Below are 11,695 nucleotides of genomic sequence, written 5' to 3'. Positions count from 1 at the left end.
ATTTCTCCTCTCTCGGCAGCGACCACCCCGAGGAGAAGGCGCCCGCCGGGGGCCCAGGCGGTGCCATGCGCGCCCGCAAGAGGAAGGCCGATGTGGCCACGGTGAGTGCCAGCCCGCGGGCCCGGCCTGCCACCCGCCCCGGGCCCTCGCCGCCCTCTCGGGCCGCCGCGGGCCGGGTGGTGCCCCGGGCGGGTGGGCGAGCACTGCCCTGTCACCACGGTGCTGTCTGGAGCAGCGTGCTTTCCCCTAATCTCTGGCTGTAACCTGAAATTATATCTCCTTTTCTGTAGTTCTTACAGGATCCAGATGAAGAAATTGCCAAGATAGAAATGGACAGGAAAAAGCAATATGAAAACCAGGTAACTGCTTTGTCTTAGGTCATGCTAACATGTAACCATGTGTGACTTTATTATTATTTTACAGTACTTCATTACTGCTGGGAATGCAGTAAAGCCAATGCACAGCTACCATGTGCTGTAGAGCACTGACTGAGGGGACTATCAACCTTGGATGATGAAAAACACAGGAATCCTCAGTTCATACAGTTTGCTTTGAAGTCTTTGCAAGAGACAAGGCTGCATGGGTCTAAAATGTGGTGTTTAAGACTTCAGCTGTCCTGGGACTGCAGGGGTTCAACTTATAAAGGCCTTAATATACATTTAGCTCTATATGGAGAGACCCTGTGATGATCTCTCTAGAGACCTGTAAAAGTACAGAGATGTGTTTACATGCTGTACCTTGCAGGCCAAAGCATGAGACACTTAAGCATGTGAACAGAATTGCCTCCTGAGATGGACCTTTTTGCATCCTTGTCTGTAGTTAAGCTGTGAGAGGGGAAGGTTCATTCTTTTTCACCTTCAGCTCCATTCCTATTTACTAGTTTTGCTGTCAGGCTACCAGAAAGCAAGAGATTACTAATTAGAACTTAAGTTTATAATACTAGATGCTAATGCCATGGTGAAATGTTAGGCCTAGTCCCTCTAGAGAACAAAAGGATAATTTCTATAAAGCCACTTAGGCTGTGGAAATCGGGCCGGTCAGTAGAGGTTGGTAGTGGCCATCACCAGTTTCTGAAGTAAGATACTTAGAATAATCTGAGTTACGAAGTCAAAGCTAACTTTTGTCTTAGTATCCTCTTCATATTCTTCAGACATGACCTGCAATTGGTTATTGCATGATGCTTTCAGACATTGAGGTGCCTACTCTAAATAGAAAAGCAAGATTGACCTACTTTCTGAAGTAGGTTTAAGGTTTATTCCCTTCTTAGGCCGTGCAAAAGGACTGTTTGTGCATACACATGCATGCTCTGTGCTAGGACTTCAGCCAGTTAGTGCACATGCAGGGTGATACTTAAACAGCAAAAGTCATGATCAGGGAATACAGACAGTACTCATTTGGTGTGCAAGACTATGCATAATGGGGCACATCTAACCAGAAGTGGCAGCTGGAAGTTCTAAGACTAAAGTGCTGCCATAACAGATGGCCATCATTGTTTGGAATGGCCTCTGCTTGTTGCAACTGTGTATACTAGTTATCAGTCAACATATTAAGCAGAACTCAAATGGTGAGCATTTAATGAGGGGATCTCTCCTTCCCTTCTGTCTTTCTTTTGTACAGTATATTAAACTAATTTCTCACTTCTGACAAGGAAGAGCTGCCTGTCCTTCACCACAGTTCTCTCCTTCACCAAAGGATTCATTCTGAGCTAAGCAGTGGCTTTTTGTGTGCAGTTACTGCATAATAAGTATTGTTAAATCCTAACATGGACCCAATTTTACTCTCCTTCTGAAAGATAATAGAAAAACTTGAAATATGTTTCATGTACAGTGACCTTCAACACTGAAGAGTGTTGATTCTATGTTTGTGTTCTGCATTACTGGCTTAGCAGCCATTAAATGTTGCTTCATGAAGGATGGGCACATTAAAATTTACATAATTTAGGCAGAAGGAGTTTCAAAATACAGATTTAGGAATTTTTCAAGTGAAGTTTAGGATACTGGTGGGAATTAGGCCCTTGGGTTCTGTAAACCCCCAACAAAATGGGTACCTTTGTAACAGTCCATACATGGAGAAGATTTTTTGTCATAACAAAGTAGCCAGATTGTTACAGATCTGTTTAAAAAAGCTAACATTTGGCTGCACAGCAGCAGCTCTTCAGTCTATGGCATGTCACAAGCTATTCTCTGATACAAATTGCCACGGGCCACTAATGAGAATATGTTTATGGTTCCAGCAGCAGTATAGCAAGCTTGTATGATGGCCAGTGAGATAGTTATGCTGCTGTGGCACACTAATTCTAAAATGCAAGTACCTATAAATCCAGTACAGCCTGTACCACGTGACTTCTACATTAAATTGTTTACTGATGCTAGTTCATACATGAGGCAAAATACCATAGTTGCATCCCACTTTATAGCATCTTCATACTCAATTCATTAGTTTGCTTCTGCTGAACATAAGGCATGAGTTCTTAATTAGGATGCCATTACTCTTTATGTGATGAAAGTGTGGCTATATCATCAGGTTTGTGACAGCAGAATATTGCATAAATTCTGTGTTTGTTTTTGGAGAACTGGCACTGCTGTAGTTCTAGTAATTCTCATATTAATTCTGGCTGCTTTTTGTGGCCTGATACACTTCCAAGGCTCCATGTAAAACAAAACTCATTTAACTAGATTATTGATTTTTTTTTTAAAAAAAGAGCTTTCAGGAAATAACTTTTACTAATTTATCACTAAACACTTCACCAGAACAGTCTTAAAGTTGTCAGAATGTTCCACCTAGACATTTTAAAAAGTATCTTCTGAAAGTCTTCAAACAAGTGAACAATGTGAACTATCAAAGTTGAGAATTTGACTTTGCCCTAATGTGAGAAAGGACAACATTCAAATTCTTTTAGAGATTAAAAATGCCAGAAGCTCCTATGCTTTTCAGAAAGATTTGAAATAATTTATGAGAGTTGCTCTTCTATCTCTTTTTGGTAATTCTAAAACCACTTTCTAATAGGGCAAAGAAATGCCTCACACTTCAACCTAGTGCCTCTTGTGAGTGAAAAAAATGCTAAAATTATTATTYATATTTGATAAACTAAGAAGGCTATAGTGTAACAGCGGATAGTGATGTCCATCAGTTCTGAGATGCTGCTTTTTTAGGGTGAGATGAACAGACCTTTTCTCTCTCCTGCTTCTTTGACTTCAGTTTCCATGCTGAAAATATTCCTTCCCCGTGCCTTGCTGGGCTCCTTGATCTGCAGAAGCTTCTGGTGGCTCTCAACTTGTGCTGTGATGCATTGATGYGTCAGTAGTTTTTGTGAAGAATAACTTGCGAGATGCAAAACCAAGCAGGTTTTGGCTGTTCTATATATTTGAGAGGTGTCTAAAAGATCCATTTAAATGAACGTTTGATACATTTGTGAGTGAGGGYGTGCTGTAGAAGAACTGTTGAGGCATAAAAACTAAAAGAGGAGGAGGAAAAAATCCTCTAAACTCCTTTGTTTGTTTGTTTGGAGCTGAGGTGCTTAATTGTTCCCATGGACTTTTCTGGTCACCTAGCTTCTACTTTTCCTGTGTTTCCTCTCCTTGCAAGCGTTTGCATGTCTTCATTTGTTTTTTCCTGTATATGTATCTGGAGTGTGACTGTGGGTGTTACTGAGCTTTCTTGCTGGGGTCCTGTTTGCCTCTGAAGTAGGCCTAGGGCCATAGGATTTCCTCCAGTAGGCTGCACAGATTTTCTATTGCATTTGTCCCCTTTTGGCTGCAGGAGAGATTGCAGCTCTTGGCTTCAGGGTTGGCTCTGTGCAAGCCTAAAGAAAGTACTTCCTGACATTTCCTTCCCCTCCCCCCTTAAATTAAACTACCACTGAAAAGGAAACAGTTTAGCGGTTCTATTTCTATGCAGTTACAAAGTGATGTCATGCAGTTTCTTGATATCTATTGGTAGTCAATTGAATTTCTTAAATATACTTTAGAGAATCAAGAATCTGATTAGTATTCCCATTCCCTCAACCAAAATACATGCCAAAGCTATAGTGACCCCTCACTTAAGCTAGTTCAGGCTCCTTTCTACCTTCTTGGTAGTGTCTTGCTTTTGAAGTCCCTATGTATTTGTTCAAAAATTTTTTTTCTTAGCTAACATGTGTACTTAACTCTTGTTGCTTACATGCATTGCTTATATCACTCTCGGTGGTGAGATGCATTATGTAGGCCAAGACTTGGTTCTTACTGCTTTTCAAAGCACTTAAGAAGCTTTTGAGTCTGTATGTATTTCCTGGTAAAAGACTGGGGGGAGAAGTCTTTCTTAAATCAGATTGTTATTGTTGCTTCCATGTGGTACCAAGAACTTCAAATTTGCTTTTAGAAGTGTCTGGTGTAGTAGGCACCTTTAAATCAATCCTGTATAATCTTCTGCTTTTCTGTTGGTTTGCTGATTAACTGATAAGCCAGTGCTGCTCAAAAGGCTGTTGGCAGCTGGGCCTGCCCTGAAGTTTAGAGGACAAAGTGTGACTAAAGTCTGGCTTGGAGGGAGGACAAAAATTAACCTAAAGCAATGCTGATGTTACACTTTTATTCAAACTTTCAGTTCATAAAGAATCTGTCATTTTTAGAGATAGAGATACTGTTCATTCTTTTTCCCCCTCCACCACCCAAATTAAGTTGTAGTATGACAGGATCATAGAATCATAGAATCAGTAAGGTTGGCAGGGACCTCCAGAGATCATCTAGTCCAGCCTCCCTGCTCAGCAGGGTCACCTAGAGCACGTTAAACAGGGTTGCATCCAGGCGGGCCTTGAAGATCTCCAGAGAAGGAGACTCCACAACCTCTCTGGGCAACCTGTGCCAGTGCTCCATCACTCTCAGAGGGAAGGAATTCCCCCCTCACGTTCTGGTGAAACTTCCTGTGGTTCAGTTTCTGCCCATAGGAACAAATAAGTAGGTCTGGTGGATTTGTATACAGAACTCCAAGAGGAAAAACTACCTATCTGCCTCAGTAATTAAATACAAATCAGTCTTAAGTATGAGTAAACTGTGCAATGTGTTTGTTTTCTGAAGTTAGTGAGTTTTGTTCCTAAAGATAGTGCTAGAGGGTAGCCATTTTGCTGGAAAGTGGTGTCACTTGTAACAAGGACAATGCAAAAAAAAAAAAAAAGATTTGGAAGCCTCTTCACCAGAGGTAATATTTTGTGTAGAGCAGTTTACTTGTACACATTTAGTGATTCTTCTGACTCCAGTTGTTTTGTTTTACTCTCTCAAAGCACATTGGCAAAATGGAAGTCTTTGAAGATTCCTAATGCTACAGAATAGATCAGTTTGCAACAAGATAGCTAACTTGACTGTTAGATGGATATGACAGATTTTAATTTGTGTAGTCATAGTGACAGGTGTCTGTCTCTTATTTTGCAGTAAAATAAAAAGAATATTATATTCCTACCAAATAATAGGAAGTGTACACCAAGATCATCTTTAGCCAAGTTAGCCTGAATGAGCAGCCTTTAAGGAGAAATAAATCTTGTGTTATAGTCCATGTAGAAGTAAAAGGATATGATAGATGAAGTGTTGGATGTCTAATATTTGCAGACCTTGATAAATTTCTGTATGCAGAATAATTGACATGATTATTTTCTTTAGTGGTAGTTGCTTAACATGTCCTTGCTTTGTTCTGAAAACAGTCAGATCATCTGAAGTACTCTCTTTTTTTTTTCTCTCTCCATCTAAATCAAGATGAATTGAAGTTTAAGAGAGAATTCTGTAAATTACTCTTTTGCTGTGTTCATTGCCCAGGATGTTTTGCCTGGAACCAAGAATTCTAAGTATTTCATCTGCATATTCCTTGCCAGAAATCCTAATCTATTTGTATAATCTTAATCATGAATTGGGATTTAAAGTTCCATCTGTTTATTTCTTACTTGAAGGCAAACAACTTGCTTTCATGCAAAATATTTTTGATGAAAACAAAATGAATGTGATGTGACAATAGAAGACTCAGACTTGGATATTTTTCTATGGAACACAGGTGGTCCTTCAAAAGCAGAACGAGGTTAAAGTTCTTTGCTTTTAGTGGCAAAATTTGCCAAATGTGAAAATAAGCAATCTGAAGAGTTTTAAGAGGTAATCATAGTTCTGTCATAGTTTCTTTCCAGCTTCTGTATTCTATTTAAAGCTAAAATGATTGTTTTAAAAAGGCACACTGTAAAATGTTGTGTTTCACTTAATAGCCATCTTGGAATAATGTTCACAAAAATCCCCATATGCTGATTCCTACTCCGGATAAAGATGATGATCCAGTTGGTGTTGATTACTCTCACTTTATTCATTTAAGTGTTGCTCCAACTAGAGCTTCACCACTACCAATTTTGGGGTAAGTGTGCCATTTCACTACTGCTTGTCTACCTTCCTTTTGTGTGATAGTTTGAGACTGAAAGCATTTGTCTATCGTAGCTGGGCAAACAGAGATGATGTATGGAAAAATATGATAAACAAAGAGGAGATGTATCTGAGAGATAAACTTTATATGCAAAGGCATCCTCTTCTGCAACCTAAAATGAGAACAATCCTTCTAGACTGGCTAATGGAGGTGAGCTTTTCTGTGCGTGTGAGTATTTCACGTGTGCTTTTGTTGAAGTGTTGTAATAACTATCTGTCATGAATACATTTCACTATCTTTGTGTAATCAGTTTAGCACTAGACACTCATCTTTGTCTTAATTTTATCAGTGAAAAGCATCAAGTTAAAATATGCATATAATGTTTTGATTTGTTGGTGTAAAAACTGACAACATAATCTGATATTTATTTAGATAGATAATGTATAATTATCAATTAAGATCATGTTGCAGATAAAAGCTGTACAAATGGTTATGAAAGTCATTGTAAAAAGGCATGGTGGCTTAGAAACCGGATGTGTCACACAACATCTCTAACACTGTTACTGGCATGTAGAATATACTTCAACTCTTCTATGTGTATGTGAGTGTTTTTTGCTTTTTGGAYGACATGGTTGCATAGTCTCTGTTCTTAATTCTAAAGTAGTTGCAAGAATTTTCTCTTTTGAGGTGTTGGAGTAATGCATGTTTGAAAACAAGGAACTGATGTTCTCAGATCGTTGGAACATATGCTTGCATTTCCCAAAAGGCTTTTCACTCTGGTCTCTGTGTTCTGGGGAGTTACTGTAGTGGCAACCTTCTCGTGAGTCAAAGGAAACTGTTTAACTCCTACTCTTAGTTAGCGTGTTAGCTCTCAGTATCAATGAATCAGAAAGCCAGTATGAATTGCATCTCTAGCTCTTGCATTTTTGAATAGATATATAGCATCTGTTTTTGAATCTTTCAAACTGTTCTTGTCCTTTAAGTTATTATTTCTTTGCAGGTTTGTGAAGTCTACAAGCTTCATAGAGAAACTTTTTATTTAGCACAAGATTTCTTTGATCGGTTTATGGCAACACAACAGAATGTTGTAAAAACACTATTGCAGCTTATTGGGATCTCTTCCTTATTCATAGCAGCAAAGCTTGAGGTAAGTATCCCCAGGTTTTACCTAAACATAAAAATGTGAATGGACAGACAGCACGCTTACTGTACACTAGATAGATGCATTTTGGCAGGCTTTATGGAGCTTGTTACTATGACTTGTGAGCTAGGAGAAAGAAAAAAAAAAACCCTCAAATTCCTCTTACATTTTAAAAATAGCTAAAATTAAGACTACTTGACACCACAGTTTCTCTTTTCAATGTTAGAATAATTCTTTTAGGATTGGAGTTTTTAATTGCTATTTTAAAAAGAGTTTGTCTGGCTGCTGTATGCTGAGACTACTTGTTGCAATTACATTGTCAGTGGTATACCTACTGGATGATACAGTTTAAGAGCTATTCTTTATTTACTTGGACAAATCAATTTGTTAAATTACATAATACTTCTTTAGTTCTTACTGTTTGTCTTTTAAGAGATGCATAGATCTTCTACCTGTTCTTCTTGAGCACCAATTCTTATTTTGCTTCCAAATCACAAGGCTTCATTAGTGAGCTCTGTGTGTTTAAGATAAAACTTAAACTTGCAGAGTAGTTGAGGCCAAACTGTTTCTTCATTGTTGAAAAGCAATTAAAATCTAATGATGGAATTAGAGGAGCTATCTCCATCGCCTGCAGTATCTCTTAAGGTAACCTTGGGCCAGCAATATTTCTCAACTTCTGTGTTAGCTGTAAGCTTAATGTGAGAAATCTAGTAACAGATAATGGCTGTATGGATGCTATTAACGTCTTTTAGCTACACATTGGAACGTCTATGGTTAATTAGCTTTGGTCCGCTTCTCACAGGACCCACGGTCATTATCTGCAGAGCTACAGCCTTGTAAAAACTGTTAGACCATACAAGTATATGTGACTTAGATCTACACTTGATCACAAGAGATAAAAGGCCTTTTCTTTATTATGCAATGAAAAAAAAATCTTAATTATGATACCACTGCAGTAGCCTTGTCAAACATAATGCATGTTGTACTGATCCATCAGAAATGAAAGGTGAAGGCTATGGACAGGGAAGTTGAGAAATAAAACCTGTGTTCATCAAAGGCAGAGGAGGACACCATGATATTTTGTTTTATTTTGTTTTTGTTTAAATCTGGAAATGTTGAAGACGTGGAGTGGTTTTTGTTTTAACACATGGAACTAATTGCAACTTATTTCTCAAATGAGATACTTGATCTCCTATCTTTCAGGAAATTTATCCACCAAAGTTGCACCAGTTTGCATATGTTACAGATGGAGCTTGTACAGAAGATGAAATCCTCAGTATGGAATTGATCATTATGAAGGTAATATTTTTAAATGGAATTAGTTGTACCTCTTTAAAGTCCTGTACTACTTTATGCTCTTTTATGCCAAGCATAATGAGACTAAAAGCAGAAAGCCTTGCTTAATCGTATATGTTAGTAAGAGGCACATTTCTCTTTTTAATTAGAGAAACCAGTTACCTCTAGGTAACAAATGATTTAAAGTATCCATTAATATGTGCATATTGACAAAATGAATTGATTCTGCCACCCTATCAGTGAGAGGAAGCACAGGAGAGGATTGGATTTATGTGTTTCAAAGATACCTCAACCAACTGGAAATAATTTTCTATCAAGAGTAAATAAAGTTGCATGGTCTAAGTTAAGAACTCTAACACTTAAGTCTTGTGCATATCTACTCTTTCAGGCTCTTAATTGGAACTTAAATCCACTGACAGTTGTATCATGGCTAAACATTTATATGCAAGTTGCCTATTTAAATGAGCTTTATGAGGTGCTGCTGCCACAATATCCACAGCAAATATTTGTACAAATAGCAGAGGTAGGACTGATTTCATCCTTAAAATGTATTTCATGTGAAAAATTGTTACTTTGCAATAGACTTACTAAGCATGTGTTGCATTGTAGCTCTTGGATCTCTGTGTGCTAGATATCGGCTGCTTGGAATATACATACGGAATACTTGCAGCTTCTGCTTTGTACCACTTCTCCTCATCTGAGTTGATGCAGAAAGTTTCAGGTAAGTATCACTGATTGGCATCTACAAATAAATCTAACTGTCTTAATTCAGGCACATAAGCATACAACTTGTCTTCCAGGTTATGAATGGTGTGAGATAGAAGAATGTGTGAAGTGGATGGTTCCATTTGCAATGGCTATAAGGGAGGTAGGAAGCTCCAAACTCAAACACTTTAGAGGCATAGCTCCTGAAGACTTGCACAATATACAGACGCACATAAACAGCTTGGACTTGCTGGTATGTATTTGGAAAATAAAGGCAAAAACTGTCTGGGAAAAAAAGTCTAACTCCTTCTTTGGCTAGAACACAGAATCATAGAATCGGTAACATCCAGTAAACTCAATTGACACATTATCAAATTGATACTGAGAGTGAGTGTATGTAAACAATAAAAGGCATAAGGTTGTACCCCAGTTGCAGAATCCTTGGGACAGAGACCTGACTTATACAGTATTTGGTATATCAAAATACTATCTTGATTTAAGCCTTTGATCTCAAAGAACAAATAATTACTCCAGAAATGGGAAATGTATTTCTGCCCTTTGAGATATCTCAAATATATAGTGGAACTTTCTGTCTAGCGAATGCAGGTAATATAAGCTCTTGTCTGATCAAAAGGAGAAAATAGAGACTAATTTGAGAGTGATCATGAAGGACTGCTGTGGGACAGTGATGGTTGACAATAAATAGATCAACAGTGGTTTTTAAGATGAGAAACTTGCAGAGGATCAAAATTTTGTCCAACAAGTTGTAGTTAGTTGAAACTATCTTTTTTTTTTCCTTAGGTTGCTTAACAGTAGTAAAAGTTAAGCTTTTTGCAGTTCAATAGCTGCTGAGTTTTGCTATCTTCAAGACATAAGTACCATAATGCTGATTGTGATTCCAAAAGTTACTGTTTATCTCCTAGGGCATGTGTTCACTAACTTCTTTTACTGTATTATTAATGTTTATTAGTTATCATGAAGGAGATTGGATATAAATATGCATTTCCATATGAGCAACCTATTGGGTTATGAGACACTGAATTATATTGAGCTGTTGCATTGGTATACCAAAGTAAGGATTTTTTTTTCCTGTTTCCTGTGTTTTCAGGACAAAGCTCAAGCAAAACAAGCCATATTGGCTGAGCAAAATAGGACTTCACCTTTCCCCAGCGGTGTCCTTACACCACCACAAAGTAGTAAGAAACAGTCTGCTGGACTAAAACCAATATGAGCACAGAAAACGTTGACAGACAGTTTTGCTGAAGTGCCTGTTCTGCTGGTTCTAACTCCTGCTCCATTATGGAAATGCTGCCAATGAAGTTCATAAGCTTTTATAGAATCTGAAAAGGAAACCTTATCTTTTTTGTGACAGAAGATTTTTTTCTATATGAAATATTTTTATTGAACATTAAAATATTTTAAATAAATGGATCAAGTACACCAGCCACTTAAAAGAACACCGAAGAGTGCCAAATGCTGCTAAGGAGGGTGATGCTTGATGTGACCAACTGTTCAGAAAAAGGGCTTGAAGTTTAGATTAGTTACTGTGCCTGTCTGTCCTTTGGAAATCTGGAGTCATTCTGTCCCCTACTGACAAATGGGCATAAAAGTGCTGTGGAAGACTACATTTCAAAGCCTCTTTTTCGAATGGTTGGCTTACAACTTGATGCCTTTTAAAATTCTTTATTGTAAATGCTGCTATGTCTCTATGTATCCATTTTTAATAAAATGCTGTCTAAGACAGCTGGTTTTATGTATATTTCTTTTTTTTGTTTAATTGTGGTCAGCTAAACTTTTTTCAAGTTTTTATTGCCAGTAGTGTTGGAATTTTGGCAGAGGATGCGGTAGCTATCACACTTATTTATTTGCCATTACTGGCTTACCAATGAGAGCTTACTTTCTGGGTACTAAAATAAAATTATTATGACATTGTGCTAATTGGACTTGCTGTTTGTTCCATCTGCTGATGACCAGGAAGGGGAGGAGGGGGGACAGGTAAAGTGGAATCTTTCCACAACACACTTTCTAATTGGTGTACTGGGAGTTTCTTGAATCAGATAGTCTGGATAGYCATGCTTGATAGCAAGAAGTGGTCAGAAAGGAAGAAGCCTATGTTTTCTTAAAGAATACTCATTTAAACTTTTGGGTTTTGGCATATTCTTTGACAACTAGTCTCATCTAGTGCAAATTTGG

General features: G+C 38.0%; 1 protein-coding gene across 1 annotated transcript; it reads left to right on the top strand.

The window, feature by feature from the left end:
• The first annotated feature begins 6 nt into the window (after window positions 1-6).
• On the top strand, window positions 7-11,440 carry CCNE1 (cyclin E1). The gene is made up of 10 exons (XM_085303791.1): window positions 7-101; window positions 291-359; window positions 6,212-6,354; window positions 6,435-6,570; window positions 7,361-7,507; window positions 8,705-8,800; window positions 9,186-9,320; window positions 9,407-9,518; window positions 9,598-9,755; window positions 10,611-11,440. Exons 1-10 carry the CDS (start codon window positions 66-68, stop codon window positions 10,731-10,733), a joined length of 1,155 nt encoding a protein of 384 aa, XP_085159917.1. The 5' UTR covers window positions 7-65; the 3' UTR covers window positions 10,734-11,440.
• Window positions 11,441-11,695: the final 255 nt, after the last annotated feature.

The sequence above is a fragment of the Rhea americana genome, unplaced genomic scaffold (assembly GCF_003343005.1).
Source record: "Rhea americana isolate MKP2758 unplaced genomic scaffold, rheAme1 scaffold_20, whole genome shotgun sequence".
NCBI classification, from domain to species: domain Eukaryota; kingdom Metazoa; phylum Chordata; class Aves; order Rheiformes; family Rheidae; genus Rhea; species Rhea americana.
The sequence above is the reverse complement of the archived record's forward strand: the minus strand, read 5'-3'. Positions and strand labels throughout refer to the sequence as shown.

Bases quoted from the DNA above. Each gene is read 5' to 3' on its own strand.
- CCNE1 (XM_085303791.1), top strand. From the start codon at position 66: ATGCGCGCCCGCAAGAGGAAGGCCGATGTGGCCACG. The intron at 102-290 runs GTGAGTGCCAGC...CCTTTTCTGTAG, and splicing joins GGAAGGCCGATGTGGCCACG to TTCTTACAGGATCCAGATGA. The intron at 8,801-9,185 runs GTAATATTTTTA...CTACTCTTTCAG, and splicing joins TGGAATTGATCATTATGAAG to GCTCTTAATTGGAACTTAAA.